Source organism: Carassius auratus, chromosome 1 (assembly GCF_003368295.1).
Source record: "Carassius auratus strain Wakin chromosome 1, ASM336829v1, whole genome shotgun sequence".
NCBI lineage: Eukaryota > Metazoa > Chordata > Actinopteri > Cypriniformes > Cyprinidae > Carassius > Carassius auratus.
The window spans coordinates 25,653,451-25,671,898 of NC_039243.1; the positions used below are offsets into that span (position 1 = coordinate 25,653,451).

The 18,448-nt window shown below is 35.7% G+C and overlaps 2 protein-coding genes across 4 annotated transcripts; both read left to right on the plus strand.

Moving 5' to 3' along the window:
* Positions 1 to 5,810: 5,810 nt before the first annotated feature.
* Positions 5,811 to 9,340, plus strand: LOC113105679 (sialic acid synthase-like). Its single transcript, XM_026266916.1, has 6 exons — positions 5,811 to 6,039; positions 6,695 to 6,910; positions 7,164 to 7,263; positions 7,849 to 8,003; positions 8,232 to 8,498; positions 8,900 to 9,340. Exons 1-6 carry the CDS (start codon positions 5,908 to 5,910, stop codon positions 9,107 to 9,109), a joined length of 1,080 nt encoding a protein of 359 aa, XP_026122701.1. The 5' UTR covers positions 5,811 to 5,907; the 3' UTR covers positions 9,110 to 9,340.
* Positions 9,341 to 9,898: 558 nt separating this feature from the next.
* On the plus strand, positions 9,899 to 18,237 carry LOC113105697 (clathrin light chain A-like). Of its 3 annotated transcripts, XM_026266940.1 has the most exons (7): positions 9,899 to 10,190; positions 12,658 to 12,686; positions 13,444 to 13,561; positions 13,658 to 13,769; positions 14,995 to 15,048; positions 16,401 to 16,436; positions 17,524 to 18,237. In XM_026266940.1, the coding sequence occupies exons 1-7, from the start codon at positions 10,004 to 10,006 to the stop codon at positions 17,693 to 17,695; spliced, it is 708 nt and encodes a 235-aa protein (XP_026122725.1). In that variant the 5' UTR covers positions 9,899 to 10,003; the 3' UTR covers positions 17,696 to 18,237. The 3 variants fall into 3 exon arrangements, with proteins under 3 accessions (XP_026122725.1, XP_026122732.1, XP_026122741.1); XM_026266947.1 differs by lacking the exon at positions 16,401 to 16,436; XM_026266956.1 differs by lacking the exons at positions 14,995 to 15,048; positions 16,401 to 16,436 and having other exon boundaries at positions 9,902 to 10,190.
* The last annotated feature ends 211 nt before the right edge of the window (positions 18,238 to 18,448 follow it).

Here is an 18,448-nt window from a genome sequence, read left to right on the forward strand (position 1 = left end):
ATTCTTTTCCGGGAAATTTGTTCGAGAATTACTGAACCGGTTTATTTGAACTGGATCGTCGGTTCTTTTAGACCTGCAGTCCGACTATATTGTACGTAATTTGTATGATTTACATGTCGATATGGACAACTGCAGGCGTTTAAATTAGAGCAGAAAGTCGTATTCACTTTTTGAACTCATTTGACTCACTTAAATGTTAAATTCGCTTTTCAGTGTCAGAAACGACTTTTTCCTCTATTTTCACAGGTATTCGCATATTTCAGCCATCCGTCACTGTCTGAAACTTAATAAAACTATTAATCTGTCGTCTCACGATTATGCGAGTCACGTAACGTAGGTTGGCCGTTTGAGGTACGTTTAACAGTTCATCATTTAACGTAAATAATGTTGGCCTGTAGACGTTTAACAGTATTGTTGCCGCAAAAAAAAGTTATAATTCTGCCAATTTAAAATAATTATTAATGAAAACATTAAATAAACTTACCTTAAAACAGTTGAAAGCCGTGGCTTTGCCCCGTTGTTCTTCCAAAATGACAGTTGGGGAGCGATTTAAACATCTTCAAGGCGCGTTAAATAACCCAGCGCTGGCCTGAAACAACCCAGCGACGCAACCCAGCAGGTTTAACCCAAAACCTGGTAAACTGAAACTACCCAAAAGTGTTTAAAAAGAAATTAAATAACCCAACAAAATGACCCAACAGACTCAACCCAGCATTTTGGGTTAAAAAATAACCCAGCCGTTTTTAGAGTGTATAACTGTGACATATGCATGTAATGTAATTTGAATATACATTAAATGAAATGTAGTTGTTTTATTGCTTTCTCTGTGTTCAATCCCAACATTTTCCTTTCTTTTTTTCTCTCTTTCGTGTCTCAGGTCAGAACACAGCTCATTCCCTTTGAAATTCTGTGATAAAATCTAAGTAATACATCTTTAAACGCTAATAATTTACTATTGAGAAAATTTAATAAAACAAGTATATACAAATCAAAAAGTGACACAATATAGCCTAGAGAGGAACTCCACAACAAGAGGCTATGGATCCAGTGAAAATGAAAATCTGCACTGATACAGTGCACAGTAGAAATATAGTAAAAGTGATATGTTATATTAAAATTTATATATAGTACAACTTAAAGTAAAGTGAATAATATGAAAAGCAAGTACAACAGTGCAATAACATATGTGATATAATAGATTTATAATAGCATAAAATTATATGTATAATATGAATAATACCATAATAAATAACTGAACAACAAATGGTTAACAATAGCAAGAATAATATGTAATATAAAGGGTAGAATAATACAGAAAATACAAAAATGAAGAATAAATTAATAGTAAATTAAAGAGTAAAATATAAAATTTTGAAATGTAATTTGAAAATACTATTTGTGTAATAATTATTAATCAAATTAAGACACAATACAAAACAAATGTGGACGAGTTCCAAATTGTGTTTAATGAGCTCCTTAAGTATAATATATAGGCCTACACATACACACACACACATATATATATATATATATATATATATATATATATATATATATATATATATATATGTGTGTGTGTGTGTGTGTGTGTGTGTGTTCTATAATGCACATTACACACACTCAGAAAACACACATTTTGAAACAGTGATTTATTTTTCCATGTATGTTAACACATATGAATGTTTGGGTGTGAGTGTGTGAGGTTTACCTTGCACAACAAAATCTCAAAGTATAGTTATGTTTATCACAGACCAGAATATGAGATGCTCCCCTCAAAAAACTTTATATTAATCAAAATTAATAATCATTATAACAACATCACAATGAGTTTATCATGATATTGCAGCTGGTGTTTTTCATTTCTAGGCTATTAACATGTAGTTTTTGTGTAAAGACACACGCAGTACATTATCAGTATTAAACAGCCTGTGCAAAGCTTTTTAAATGCAGTCTATAGTATTTGAATATGAGCTGGTCATTCTGTCGATTCATGCTCTGGGTTTAGTACAAACACAACACTAGTCTGTGGAGGTATAGTCTCGTCTCTGAGAACAGCTTTCCTCAGCTTTCCTTAAGGCTGTCCTTGTCCTGTTTGCAAATGGCTAAAAGGGAAGAAAAAAAGAATACATAGAATCAGTTCACAGTTTTATGAAAGGCAATGCAATCCTTATAATCAAGTGATGATAAACTTAATCGGTAACACTTTTTAATAACGCTCTATTAGTTAATATTAGTTAACTACTTTAGTTAAAATTATCTAATAAAGAACAATCCTTCTACAGCATTTATTAATTTTAGTTGATGTTCATTTCAACATTTACTAATGCATTATATAAATCAAAAGTTGTGCTTGTTAACATTAATGCACTCAGAATTAGCATGAACTAACAATGAAAAACTGTATTTTCATTAACTAACATGAACAAAGATTAATAAATACAGTAATAAATGTATTGTTCATTGTTTGTTCATGTTCGTTAATGAATTAACTAACATTAACTAAAGGACTAGTATTCTAAAGTGTTACCACTTAATCTTTGTAAACAAGTAACGGTAGTGAAATTAAAGAGAGAAGCTTTAGCTCCATCATTAATCTAGACAGTCAAAGGGCTCACTCTGTATATTGTGCTCATAATTAGTTTATTATATAAACGGCAATATAAGTTAAAACATAATAAGAATTCATTTAAACTTTGAATTCTTATAAAGTCTCAGCTTTCACTGCTAACTACGCTAGCGATATCGCTATCTATTATTAATAGTCTGACACTGGTGGTTAATTAAGCTGTCAACATAATGTTAAAAATGACCAAAAAACATCGAGAAAGAACAGCTGAGTCTTACCTGTGAAAGATAACACCCCGAATTCTGTTTTTATTATCGTGTGACGGTTTGTAGGTGTCCAATCTGTCGATGAGTCAGGTATGTTTTCTTCTGTCCTGATGTGAGAGTTGCCCGCTTCAATATGGCGGCGAAGTTGACGTGCGGTCTAGCGGCCAATGAGGCGTCTAGCTATTTATACGTCTATGCTTGTCACTACTCGATCCGTACCGGAAACACGATTTGTACTGCGCATGCGCGGAAATGCGTCTACTTCCGGTCTGTATGACGAAACAATTTACGGCAATTTCTGTAGTTTTGGTGTAAAGCAGTGAAAGTGACTCCTCTCCTCTGATATCTGTAGCTCAAGCAGTGTTAGCTCGAAATAAGGCATATCGAAGGGTAAGGAAGTTTCCAATGGAAGAATGTGCAATAGAATATAAGAGATTAAGGGCTAAGGCTAGAAGAGTTATAAAAGATGCAAAGAGGGAAAGCTGGCGTAAGTTTTGTAGTACTTTAGGACCTCAAACAAACATTAGGAGGTTATGGGCACTGGTGCATAGGATGACAGGAGAGTATCGGACTAATAAAATTCCGGTGTTAAAATTTGAGGGACAGGAAGCAGTTAAAAATAAGGACAAAGCTGATTTATTAGTTAAGTCCTTTAAGGAGGTGCATAGTTCTAAAAGCATTAGCCCAATTAGTAAAAAGGAAAGAGAAAAGAAATTAAAAAATGAGAAGCATAAACTTGAATATAATAAAGATAACATGAGGGCGGTGAATGCATATTTTTCAGTGGAAGAAGTAAAACAAGCTATCGCTAGGGGGAAAGATACAACGCCTGGTAGAGATAGAATAGGATATCAAATATTTCTTCATTTGGATGATGTCGTGTTAGAGGAAGTCTTGGAATTAATTAATGCAGTATGGGAATGTAGTATTTTGCCGAGGGAATGGAAACATGCAACAATTGTTCCAATATTAAAACCGGGGAAAAATGCAGATGATCCTAAATCATATCGCCCAATTGCTCTTACAGCTGTTTTATGTAAGATTATGGAACGTATGGTTACGGATAGGTTAGTATATATGCTTGAGAAACAGGAATTCTTTGTTCCGTATCAAAGTGGTTTTAGAATGGGTAGATCTACTATGGACTCAGTATTAGTGTTGGACTTAGATATTAGAAGAGCTATGGCGAATAAGGAAGTTGTCATGAGTGTGTTTTTAGACATAGAAAAAGCCTATGATACAGTATGGAAAGAGGGCTTAATGATAAAGCTATATGATGCAGGGGTAAGAGGTAGGATGTTAAATTGGATTAAAGATTTTCTGAAGGAGCGTACCATTCAGGTGAGAGTAGACGGATCTATGTCCAGTAAGGAAAATGTGGAAAATGGAACCCCTCAGGGAAGTGTTATTAGCCCAGTGTTATTTAATGTAATGATTAACGATATTTTTAGTAAGTTAAATAGAGGTTTTGGAATGGCATTATTTGCTGACGATGCAGCTGTTTGGAAAAGAGGGCGGAACTTGAATTATATTTATAAACAAGTACAACAAGCAATTAATAAAGTAGAGGCATGGGCAGATGAATGGGGTTTTAGAATTTCAGTATCAAAATCAAAATATGTTGTGTTTGGTCTAAAAAGGAAACTTTTAGATAAGACTTTAAGTATTTATAATAGTCCTATAGAAAAAGTTAAATCATTTAAGTTTTTAGGAGTTTGGTTTGAGGAAAGAATGACTTGGAAAGAGCACATAAATAATACAGTGAAAAAGTGTGAGAGGGTTATTAATACCTTAAGATGTTTAGTTGGAATAGATTGGGGTGCAAGTAGAGAGTGTTTAATGATGATTTTTAGGGGAATAATTAGAGCTAATATTGATTATGGTTGCATGGTATATAGATCAGCATCAGAATCTGTTTTAAACAAATTGGATGTAGTTCAAGCAAAAGCATTGAGAATTTGTGGAGGAGCAATGAGATCTACTCCACTTAATGCTTTGTTAATTGAAATGGGGGAGACTACATTAGAGCTCAGACGGAATAAATTGTTTCTGTTTTATTGGACAAAGCTACGAAGTCATAATTGTTCTAACCCGGCTAGGATTTTATTAGAGGAACACTGGGAACTCCAGAAAAGGGATGGAAATAAAAAAGAGTGTGGGAAGATGTCAATAGGTAAGGAAGCTCAGGATGAATGATATCATGATCGCGCCAGTAATTATTTGGCCTCCAGTACCTCCATGGTTACTGCCAGTCCCTAAAGTGGACCTAAGTATTTTAGATCAAATAAAGAAATATGAAGGTAATCCTGTGGATATGGTTTATAATCATTTAAAGAAAATCTGGCCCGAGTATGTGCAGATATTTACGGATGGTTCAATGAAGTTAAGAAGTAGGAAAACCGCAATAGGAGTAAGTATTTCTCAGCTGAAGTTAATGAATGGAAAGCGGTTAACAGATATCAGCCATTACTGCAGAGCTGGTGGCTATTTTATTGGCCTTGGAGTGGGTGGAGGAAAATGGACCAGGGAAAAGAATAATTTGTTCAGACTCAAGTGCTGCTTTAATGGCATTAAAGGGAAGGAAAAGTGAAGCCAGGGCAGATTTAGTTGTAGAAGTCTTAGTAACACTTAATAGAGTTAATAAAATGGGGAGTACAGTTGGATTTATTTGGGTACCTGCTCACATTGGTGTTCAGGGAAATGAAGAGGCAGATGAAATGGCAAGAAGTGCAGTAAATAAAAGTGAAGTAGAGTTGGAGGTTATGTTCGGTAGGGTAGAATGTAAAAGTATTATCCAAGAAAGAACATTGAAATTCTCTATTGGAGTCTCTAATATATCTGTTCAGACTATTCTTAACCCAAAGGACTATGAGTCTACAAAGATTTTTATGAAGTTTTTGCACAAGACTGGACTTTACGCAAGGATTTAAAGGATAAACCGAGGCCTCAAATGACCTGAGGAGGGCAGTAATACGCCGGTGATGCGTCTATGCTGCCGCAAATTCAAAAGAAGAAGAAGAAGAAGATATCTGTAGCTTTTCTTGCTGTGTGTTTGTGTGTTCCTTTGGATTTAAAATGCCTCTTAAGTTTGAGTTATGTCCCGGTCGAGTGATCGGAGGGAACAACCCGTGTTTCATTATTGCAGAGATCGGACAGAATCATCAGGGAGACATTGAAATCGCCAAGAAAATGATCAAGATGGCAAAGGTATGAGTGTATTTATATTTATTTACATCGGTACGATTCATTTATCTTTAGCGATGAGCCTACAAATAATAATAATAAAAGTTTTGGATTTTTTTTTAATTGTTACGGCAGCTGTTTAGTTAGTGCTCGCAATAGTTCATGTTTTTTAACCTTCCTCCCAGCAGTTACTGTGGTACAGTCAGGACAGCTGTCAGCCTGCTGCTGAATCTGATACGGAGCATTAAATACTTGGAAATGTTCATTCAGAACTGCTTCGTCTCGTATCACTTCCTCACACTTTGGAAGTTTGCAATGGAATATCTTTTGACGCTTAACTCAAAACTGCAGTTATAAAGACGTGTAATAAGATTATACGGTCAAAAACATAGTTTTGTCATTTTGTTAATAGATACAGGTGCTGTAAACTTTGTTTTTATATTATTATTATTTTGTGTTTTCTGAAAGAAAGCCACGAGAACATATTGTACATTCCATTCATAATGGAATTATTTATTAAAAATGTAAATTATATTATATTAATATACCATATAAATGTCTTCATATGTAGTATAAGACTGTTTACTCCTTTTTTTCTGTCGTCATTACATTAAGGTATTGTTATTTTACATTGTTTATGTATTTTATTTATTGCATGCAACTGTTGCTCGTTTGCTAGGACTGCGGGGCAGACTGTGCTAAGTTTCAGAAGAGTGAGCTGGAGTTTAAGTTCAATAAGAAAGCCCTGGAGCGGCCGTACACCTCCAAACACTCCTGGGGGAAAACATACGGAGAGCACAAGCGCTATCTAGAGTTCAGTCACGAGCAGTACAGGGAGCTGCAGCAGTACGCTAAAGAAGTGGGCATCTTCTTCACTGCGTCAGGAATGGACGAGGTGAGCGGGTTACAGCCGCAGAACGCATGCGCAGAATATTAGACTACTCACTTGTTTTATTATTTTATTTCTGATACGATCTTTTGGCTTCAGACTTACTGCTGATAACAAGGAAAGATGGGATGATTTGGTATCTGGTGGTACTTGTCTTGAAATTATTACTGTTCTTTTTTTTTTTTTTTTTATTACAGCATTTACTTGATACTTACCAAGAATGTTAAGTTAACTGTAGTGTTTCTGTCGTGTTTTAAAGATGGCTGTAGAATTCCTGCATGAGCTCAATGTGCCTTTTTTCAAAGTTGGATCTGGAGACACCAACAACTTTCCCTACCTCAAAAAAACTGCTCAAAAAGGTACAGTTTGTGTTTTTTATTTGTTATAATTATTTTTAATGATATTATCACAAACAATCAGTAAGATATTGTAACGTTGAATGCTAAATGTCTTAAAGATGTTTAATAATGTCAAATAAATTAAATTTGTAAAATATATATACGCATACACACACACACACACACACACATATATATATATACAAATATATATAAATTAAATTATAATAAAATAAAATATATACTACTGACTACTGTTCTGAAATTGTATTAATACCTTTATTCTGCAAAAATCCATTGAATTGAGGGAATATGACATTTATAATATTACAAATATTTCCATTTCATATAAATTTTCTATTTGTCAAAAAATATCCAGGTTTCCACAATCTTTTTAGGCATTACAATATCAAATATATTAAAGTGTAAAAAAAAGTTTGTTTTAAATTGTAATAATAATTTCACAATATAACCCATATGTTTATACTATATTTTTTTACTAAATCACAACATGCATAGGTTATAAATGTTATTAATTCAAATATATATTCTTAATACTAATCACGAAACAAACTGAACTTCTGATGCTTGTCTGTGTGTGTTCAGGACGTCCCATGGTAGTATCCAGTGGGATGCAGTCCATGGAGACCATGCGTCGTGTTTATGAAACTGTGAAGGAACACAACCAAAACTTCTGCATTCTGCAGTGCACAAGTGCATATCCACTGGAACCTGAGGACGTCAACCTGCGGGTTATCACGGTAAAGAAACCAGCTCTTTTCAAACTCATGAAGCCATTTTATATATTTCAGGTACAGCACTTGTGTATCAAAATCAGAATCCCAATGTTTGGTACTTTTAAGTTTCCTTATATAACTATATGGTTAGCTAAATAATTTATTATCATGATTATATAAATGAATATCACAAAGTCACCTTAAAGTAAAAATATGTATAATTTTGTACAACCCCCCCCCCCAAACCTATAGGAATATCAAAAAGAATTTCCAGACATTCCCATTGGTTACTCAGGCCATGAAAGTGGGGTCAGCATCACAGTTGGAGCAGTTGCACTGGGAGCAAAGGTCGTGGAGCGCCATGTGACCTTGGACAAGACCTGGAAAGGCAGTGATCATGCAGCATCTCTGGAGCCTGCAGAGCTGGCTGAGCTGGTGCGATCGATCCGCATTGTGGAGAAAGCTTTGGGCACTGGTGTGAAACGCATGCTGCCCTGTGAGGTGCCATGCCATGACAAGGTACAAGAAGAGCTACAAACTAAAATACTTTCCTTTCCTTTTCATGGTATGTTCACATGCCATGAGTGGTGTTAAGAGACGAGCATCACTATTATTATAGCTCACACTTAGGGTTGGGGATTTTTCCCTAAGTACTAACTCTAAAAATTATGATTCCTTCAACTGCATTCCTGTTCTTGTCCCGTTTCCTTCAAAAACATCCTGTCTTAACTTTTCTTCTTTTTTTACCTTCACATTTATCCATTGGCTACCTAGTATTGCTACTCCTTCTTTAACGTGGCTTTTTCTTTTTTTATGTCAGTGGGTTGTTCTGTTTTGAACAGCACAACCACATTGTATACAACTAATCCACTCTGAAAAAACATTTCTATAATTCTTCTCCATCTTTCACTCCTCTCTAGCTCGGGAAGTCTGTGGTGGCAAAGACAGCCATCCCAAAAGGTACAGAACTAACCCTGGAAATGATGACTGTGAAAGTAGCAGAACCTAAGGGTATAGCTCCGGAAGTCATCTTCCAGTTGGTGGGGAAGAAAGTGACAGTAGATATCGAGGAGGATGAGAGCATCACTGAGGATGCAGTCGACAACTACGGCAAAAAAGCCAAAGCTTGAGGAAAACAGTCTCCACAGTCTGTCCGTCTTCATCAGACCTGAATGAAATTGACATGTTTTAGCCCAAATTAAATGCATTATTATAGAACCACAGTTAAAATTGTTAGGCAGACATTACACAAATGCAATAATATAACAAATGCTGTATATACCATAAGACCCAATTAATTTTGTTTATATGGGTTAAAATTGGCCAAATACTGTTGAATAAATAATGGAATTAAAACAATGGAAATCTGTCTCATTTTGAAGATGAATTAATGATATCCGAGATGTGTAGGATTTTATTAATATGCATAAATGAATGAAAGTTTTTGTTTGTTTGTGGGTACTTCCATGGTAATACCATGAATCTTTTTTTTTTTTTTTGTATGTATGTATGTATAACATGGTATTATCATAATTGTCTTTGAGTACCATTTATACCAAGGTACATGAATGTGTTATTGAATTAGCAGGATATTACTAGTATTTATTTATTTTAAAAGCAGTCTTTTTCCCTGTCAGCTAAAATTATACATACATCTTGCTTTCAGTTTACATTGAATGTCCAGCATGTTTCTTTTTGCGAAAGGCATGTTTATATTCATTATAGATTGAAACGTATGCAATCCCACATTGCTGCAACGCCCTATCAGGGCACGCTGATGGTCACGGGATTCGCACAGGCACGATTTAGTCATTTTATTGGTCGACTACTCAACTTCTTGTCGTTTGTATAGACAGAAGAACTGCCCATCAAAAATACACAACTTTGATTGGCTGGGCGGCCGTTTCCTATGCGTCTGTTCTCTGTTAAGCACCTCCCCCACTGACATTGGAGCCGTCGACGAGTTAGACAGAAGGCTGATTTGTGTTTTCAGTTGTTCTTAGTCTAAACACATTTAGCGAGCTATGGACGATTTTGATATGCTTAGTGCCCCTCAAGGAAGCGCAGGAAACGGTGTGGGGGCAGACGAGGACCCTGCGGCAGCGTTTCTGGCCCAGCAGGAGAGTGAAATCGCGGGCATCGAGAATGACGAGGGCTTCAGCATCCTGGACAGCGGAGAAGTGCCTTCATCCCTGAGCCATGACCCAGACGGTGGGTTTACACGACATCGACAATAATACATCTAAAAAACAAACAAACTCCATTTATAATCGAGCAGCCAAGACAAAAACAGCTAACTTAAAGCAAAGAGCTGCTTTATTCGCTCGTTAGCCAGCTAGCCTTTATTCAGAGCTGTGTGTCTGTGAAGTAACGTTAACCCGATGTGTGTGTAACAAAAAACAAAAAAACAACTAACGTTACAATACGTGCTATGCTGTTAATGTAGAGCAACGTTACATTGCCAAAGAAAACGTGTCCAAACAGTCGTTTGAATGTCCTAATGGTTTACATACTGGACTGGTAGTTAAAGGAAGCAGAAAAACATGACGTTATCTTTTGTCAAGTCAGCTCTTTATAAATCTCCCTCTGGTAACGGTTATACTTCTCATTTAACGGCTTAATCGTAATTTTATTCGTCTTCAAAGTGTATAATTTTCTCTTTGAACACACATTTAATGTTTTTATGCGTGTGTGTCGATTGATTACTGTAGTACTGTTTGGATCAGCGAAATTTCAGTTCCTTGAACGCTGAAGGAGTTTTTATTGAAGTATTTAAAGACCTTTGGACTAAAGTCTGTGTGAGCGAGTGAGAGAGGGAGAGAGAGAGTGAGAGTGAGAGAGTGAGTTCATATTGTCTTGTCTTTATGCTGAAGTGTCCAGCCATCCTTTGGATTTGGTTATGACAAGACCACTGCTGTATTTTCAAATCTAGCGAGATGCTTTAGTAGGGTTCAGATTGCTCACGTTTCGGTCGGTTCACGGTTTTACCGTCACAGACAGGTTCGGTTTGGTATGTGCTATTTTCCAAGGAGAAAATGACTTTAACGTTAGTCAAATAAAAATAAATAAATTAATAACAAATAAATACAATAGAGCAAAGATACAAATAAAACAGTGTTTTTCAGGTGTTTTAGTATTTTAACAGTGGGCAGTTCGCGGTATGTATCGTGGGTGTTGTACCACGGGTTTTACCCCTACTATTTAGATAGCATTTTATGACCTCAGTTATTGAATGCTTAAGTATAAAAACTTATTGAGTGTTCAGATTAACTTGAATGCACATTTGATTCCCAAAATATTGGATTCAACCACTCGCCTGCACCAAGTGTCAGAAATTATTTATTCCAATGCATCTTCATGTTTGATGCGAGGATTTTAGACACACCTGCAATGGCATAAATATTTGATTTGAAGGTTATGGCCATAAATGATCGATCTGAACTCTCCTATGATGCCTCAAAAGGTTTGTTTTAAAGATTTGATAGTCTCTGTGATTCCCGAAAACATGTACATGTTGGCAGATGCTTTTATCCAAAGCGAGTTGAATATGGTCTACATTTTTTTTTAGTTCATACATTCGAAATTACTTCAAATTAATTAGTTAAAGTCTATATAGGTAGGCAGCACACTAGGTATCAAGACAAAAATCAAGCATCACACAGTTTAATGTATCTCTACAGATATATAAACTATAATTGCACCTTTTCAAATTAATTTATTACCAGATACAGACTGAAATTAGTATATTTTAGAGGCCTTTGGTTAGCAAACACCCTGTACTATGGTTACATCTATTTTTTTTATTTTTTATTTTGATAGTAAATAGTTAATATTTTTTGTATAAATGTGGCTTAATTGCAATGAGGAGAATATTTCCAATGGATGCAGGTGTCTGGTATTCACATTTAACTGGCTGTTGGTTTGAATGTTGCTTTGGCTGAAATGTTTGAATAAATGATGAAGGGGATGTTGTTTCACAGGCACAAAGGCACAGTCTGTCTTAGGTCTATGACTGAAGACCACAGTCTTGGAAATATTATGCAGTGCAGTGTGCAGAAAATCAATCAGGCTTGCATACTGTCTGTTCATTTATTCTTAGATTAAAATGGACTTGCATGTGTTGAAAACATTTTGTGTCATTTATTACTGATTGTGTGCCTGCTTCGTATGTATTGCTTGATGAAAATGTTAAAACCTTTGCTAGAAGTGATAAAATCGCTTCTATTAAAGAAATGCTACTTGATGTTTTCCACTGATTCAGAAAGAAAGGAAAATAAGTCAGCAAAACCAGGGATTTAGGCAGGGGGAAAGACTATATCCTGTCCATCAATTAAATACTAAAGTAATGCTTTATTATGGACTACACTTTATTGCAAAATAACTACTGTTTCTTGATCATATACATTTATCAAATTGGCCAATAGTTTTATCCAAAGTGACTTAAAATTTTTTTTTTCAGATCATGAATTTCCTGGGAATTGAACCCATGGTCTTCTCTTGTTAGCAGCATGCTCTACTGTTTGAGCTACAGAAAGGTTAAACAGCCTTTGTGTAATGTATATTTGCTCAATAATTGTACTGCGGGTGATTCATGCAGATGGATTGTATTCGATGCATGAAAAATTGATCGGACACTGACTTTAACATCCATGTTCTTCTCTTTTTTTCATCTTGGCAGGTGGAGCATTGAATGGAGATCTGCATGGGGTAAGTACTCCATTAAAATCAGATCACAGTGTGTTAATATTATTACTTTAGTTTTCTCTTTTGCGTGTATTACAGCCACATTAACACTGCAAAGACTGTTGTGTGTTGATGTACATGTACAGATTACATTTAATAATTTAACGTAAACTTTGTAACACGTGTTACACTTTTATTTGTACATCTCTCAATTCTCATTGCATCATATCTTTTTTGAAATGGCAGTGTTTAAATGTCATGTCATTGGGAGATTTGCATTCCAAGCTATCTGAATTTAAGCTTTTTATGTGAATAACAGCAGCTGTACTAAATTGCATATTTTAAATAAATCTAAGGTGTTTTTTTCATTTAACTCTATTTTCTTGATGTATTATACTCTATAGGCAATTAAATTATTTAGTTATAAATAGTTAAATTAATAAATTAATAAACTAATAGTTATATAAAACATGGTGCAATACATAAAATGCATATGCAAACTTTAAAAAAGATAAACTGTTCCATTTTAAAATGTATTTTTATGATTTCAAATGTCAGGCTTTACAGGGTTAACTTAGCCATTGAGAAGGGTAGTGAATGCCCAGTGTTAATAGTCACATTTTAACAAGACAGTTTTATATTTACAATTTAAATAAACTTATTAATTTAAAATAATTGATACATCACTGATCCAAATGAGTTGATGCTCTTAAGAAGTGCATAAAGTGGAATAGTGGGACTGTATGGTTTGGACTCCTAATTTTTGCTTTGTGTCCTGTAGGAGAGTAACGGTCCTTCAGATGCATATATGGCTATCTCCAATGCTGATCGGTTGCAGGCGGAGCCAGAGAGCTTGAGGAAGTGGAGAGAAGAACAGCTCGAGAGGCTGGAACAGCTCGGTAGCTTGAGCATAGTCGTAGATGTTCTCCTTAAGATATATTCAAACTATTAAGGTTATTAAGGTTTGAGAGAGATTCACCTCTGCTGTTTTTCAGATGCTAACTCCCGTAAGCAGGAGGCCGAGTGGAAGGAGAATGCGAAGCTGGAGCTGGAGGAGTGGCACACCAGGCAGAACGAGCAGCTGGAGAAGACCAAAGTCAACAACAGGTACACGACACTATTCAAGCAGCTGGAATCTAGAAGAGCCATAGTTTCTGTCTCTTGCTTTTTGATTAGAAAAACACTAGAGAGTGCATGGCTTATTTTTTTGTACAGCAAGTTGTATTCGAGCTCAAGTTCAAAGAGAAAATATATATATTTTTAAATGAAATTTGCTGAAAATGTTTCACCCTAAGGCCATCCAAGATATAGATGAATTTGGTTCTTCATCAGAACTGATATGGAGGAATTTAGCTTTACGTCACTTGCTCACCAATGGATCCTCTGCAGTGAATGGGTGCCGTCAGAATGAGAGTCCACTAATGAAAACCTCAAAATAATCGACACCACTCAAGTTCATCAATTAACATCTTGTGAAGCAAGCAAAGCTGTGTGTCCATTAAATCAAGCATTTTAACTTTAAACTGTCTCTTCTGGCTAAAATCCATTATCCACAATAATGCTTCCAGCAAATTAACATTTTTTTTGGTTGAGCTGTTCTTTTAAACAATAGTCCACTCAAAAATGAAACGTTTAATATACACGTGATTAATACAAATTTTGAATAACATGTAGAATGAGTAAATGATTCAGGATAATTTTGAGTAAACTTCCTATTATTAAGACTAATGGCAATTATGTTATGATGTCGTGACTAATGATATAAGAGGACTGTGAAGAAGCTATCTGACCTTGTTGAATGGTCATGTGATCGTGCCCTTTGATACTTCTGCAGTGTTTTGGTCACATGATCAAGCCTGGACCAATCCGAAGCAGTTACTATATCTATGATTGCCACAAAATGTTGTATTCAGCTAGAAGAATGAGCTGTATGAGAAGCTCTTTCTGCTTCAGTGAAGCATTTTAATGAAATTTATCAGTAGATGTACTGACATAATTCTTCTGTATTTGTATTAAAAAGCAAATGATATTGGGTAAAAGGTTACATTTCCTATTTTAATTTCAAGTGCATGTTTTGGCACAAATAAAAATGACAAGTCTCCTTAAATCCCTCTCTGAATATGTCGTTTCTCTGAATGTAAAATCGTTGGCTTAATTTCCTTGTCTCTATATGTCATGTTTGTCTCTGTTTTTTTCTCTTGTATGTCTACTTTTATGTACTTTGCCTGGTCTTAACACTGCAGTGTTTTGGCTCTGTAAGAGTGTTATTATTCTCCTTTTTACCACTCTCTCTGTTCTCTCCTGCTTCACTGCTCTCCTCTGGGACTCCCAGGGTGCTGGATGAGGATTTCTACAAACAACCCTTCGCTGATCTGATTGGTTATGTGTATGTTGCCAAACTAACATCCTTTCTTTTCACATGCATCTCCCAATAAGTCATATTCCTGCATCTTATCTTTTTTTCATCACCTGGTAATCTTCCACATTTCTAACCAAACTCTTGGTTAACTTCATATTTCAAACCAGGGTCTTATATGTATGTGTGTGTGTGTATATATATATATATATGTGTGTTTTTTTCAAGAGTAATTGGACAAATCATTTTGCACACCATGCATGTTGTCCCTTCCCCCATGTTTAAGTTACATAGCAGATTTTATGTCTGCCTTGCCCATTCATTAATTTCTCATTTTTTGTTGTTGGTACTTTTCATGGTAATGTACAAAATGTTTAACCATTTATGTCATGCATTTGTCACAATGTCTGCATTTTGTTGACATTTAAGATATGTCTTATCATTTGTATAAATTGTGAGATTAGTCAATGTTGTTTATATGAATTGAGATTGATTATACTAGTTCTATTTAGAGCAGTAGTAGCGTTTCTGTAATATAGCACTAGTGCATTTCTAAGCAACTATGTGTCTAGCTGATAGCAAAGCCAGCCAATAAATAAACCCAGCCAGTAGTACATATGCTAAAAATATTTTTTTCCCCCTTGTGTTTTTCTGTCAAAGTTAACAGGATACTTGGTTTGCTTAATTTATTTTTATTTTTCAAACGTCAGCTTATTCTTAATGGCGCACTAGGTCATTTATTTTCTTGTTCATAGAAAATGGTGGGTTGTTATTATTATTTTTTTCATATATTGCATCATCTGTTGTTGCGAGGACTGTCGATTGGTTTTACTGATGTTGACCACCAATTCTTTCTTCTGTTTGTTGGCTCAATCTCAAAGTAGTCAAATATTGAGTTATTTAATCTTTTTTTAATAACTCAAGACTTCGTGCACCTTTATCCCATGGCTTATACTTCAGCCAGACACCTAGTTGCTTCTGTTAGATGGATTATTTTAGAGTACGGTGTGCCTAAGTTGAGCAAAGCTCTCCCAGGCTAGAACTTGAACTGTCCTCTTAGTTCTGCAGCCCTCATGTTCACCATGGACCTCTTACTGCTTCTGCCTATACTGCAGAGCTACTGTAAACATTAGCTGCTTTTATTTTGCTTGGTAAATGTCTCAACTGAAGTGCCAGTTGAGATTGCTGAACGCCGCGAGTAGCGCATACATTAATGACGGCTGCAAGCTAAGCGCACCTAGAAACACTCCTAAGATGACTTGGATTTTGAACAGTGCATGTCTGCTTTGGTCATCTGCATAAATCTCATTTCTTTTGGTTTTCTATATATCTGACTTGTGATCTGTTTCTCCTTGTTTTTCTTTTCTCTATGCACCTTTAAGCACTCACATTAACCATCCTTGCTACCGCCTAGACCAGTTAAGTAAAAAAAAAAGAAAAAGGAAAAATAAAGACAAGAAAACCAAATATGTTCAAGGAACAAATACCACTTATTGCAAATTAATGCCCCAATGAATTGCTGTCTTTATTATCAACATGTTTCTGGTAAAATTAAGATTCTGGATGTCCTTTTGTGGTTATGTGTTGGTGCACTAGTCCTGTGCGTTGATGTAGTTGATTGTGACCGTGATTTACCTCATTGGCTTTTCATACCCATTTTGCTGTGTATATTGTGTGATAGTGGAGAGGCTAATGCACCTCTACTGGAGTCCACGGCAGCGGAAAGGGTTGGTAATGGGCCGGGAGGAAACGGGAATAGGCAAATATGGTCTTAAAAAGCTCTCTGAAGATTTTTATGTTCAGAGCTCTTTTGTGTTTGGCTTGCCAGAAACTTGGTTTAGTTCCCCCATGCTTAGCAGAAAGCCCTGCTTTTGGTCACTGCCAACACATGGCACTTTCAGCCTTTGCACAAAGATTTGGTGGTTAAAATAAGCTAATTGGCTTGTCAATTGCTGCATTGAAGGCTCATTAGCGTATGTGATTCCTTGACATTCCTCTGACCATCAAGAGATGAGGAATGTCTCATCATACAAGGACTTTCAAAGTACCACAACTTATTTTAACCAGCTGAATTGCTGCAAAATTTGACTGGCTGTTTTGGAACCTTTTCCTGCCTTCAAGATCTGGTAATGGTGGGTTGGGGGCATGATGCTCAAACTACCATCTGTTTTTATGTGGTCACCTGAAGAATGTCTCTATGAATGTATTCTTGTTGGATGGAAATAGAAATTGAGTTTCACCCAGGACAGAGCTGCTTTGGTACACTTGCCTCTTACCTCCTAAAAAAGAATCTTATGAAACATTTCAACCAATTTTAGAAGCTCCTTTTGGTAAACACAATTTCTGGAAAATAATTTGTTGATCATGTCAAGATGTGAATCTTTTAGATTTTTTTTTTTTAATTCTCAAAGCATGAAGGAGGTCAGAGGTTGTGTGCTTAAGTGGGACGTGTCTGAGAGTGTTCCTAGTTTCTGTTCGACGCTGATTGTGATTTTTCATCGGCAGGGCGGCTGAGGAAGCCATGGTGTCGGAGCTGGATGTGAACAGTCCTGGCACAGAATGGGAGCGCGTTGCGCGCCTTTGCGATTTCAACCCTAAGTCCAGCAAGCAGGCCAAGGACGTCTCCCGCATGCGTTCTGTCCTCATCTCCCTTAAACAGGCCCCGCTCGTCCGCTAAGCGCTGCCTCTGGAGCCTCAAAACTACAAATCCCAGCAGCCATTGGGTTTCACAACATTGATCGATTCCTTTGTGGTCCCATCCCAATGGCTTTGAGTTCAATTTCCATATATGAATAATCTATATTATATTATTACATAATATGATATGGGTATATATATATGTTTATATATATATATATTCCATCTATGAATACATATATAATGATGTTTAGATTTGTTTTATTTTTGGTGTCTATTTTAAGGACCAAACTCCATGTTCATTTTTCCATGTAGAGACAGTGTGTGACATTGTAACACTATCAAACTATGCATTTCCCTCCTAAGATGTTTTGGAATACAGTACTAAACGTCTTGTGTAATGTTGTATACAGATGATGGATATTAGCTTGTGTGTGTTAAACTATGTACAGAAAAACTGGTCCACTACACTTCATTGTGAGATGATTGCACAAGTTGTTGAAGAACCGAGCTGTACCCCGGTGAATGTTGCCTCATGTTGTCCATCCCGTTTCAGTATGATTAAACACATTTGAAATGTTAGTTTGTGACTCCCTGCCACTTAAGTGTTTGCATTGTTTGGGAAAAGAAAAATTCCTTTTTTTTTTTTTTTTAACCTTTGTCACCTAAGTTTCCCTAGAAGTACACAAATTTTGGTTTTATTAAATCTCAAATTTGCAAAATTTTAGATGCCTATAATTATTATGGTTTAAAAACCAAATATGAAAATACAACAATTTTTACATTTTAAATA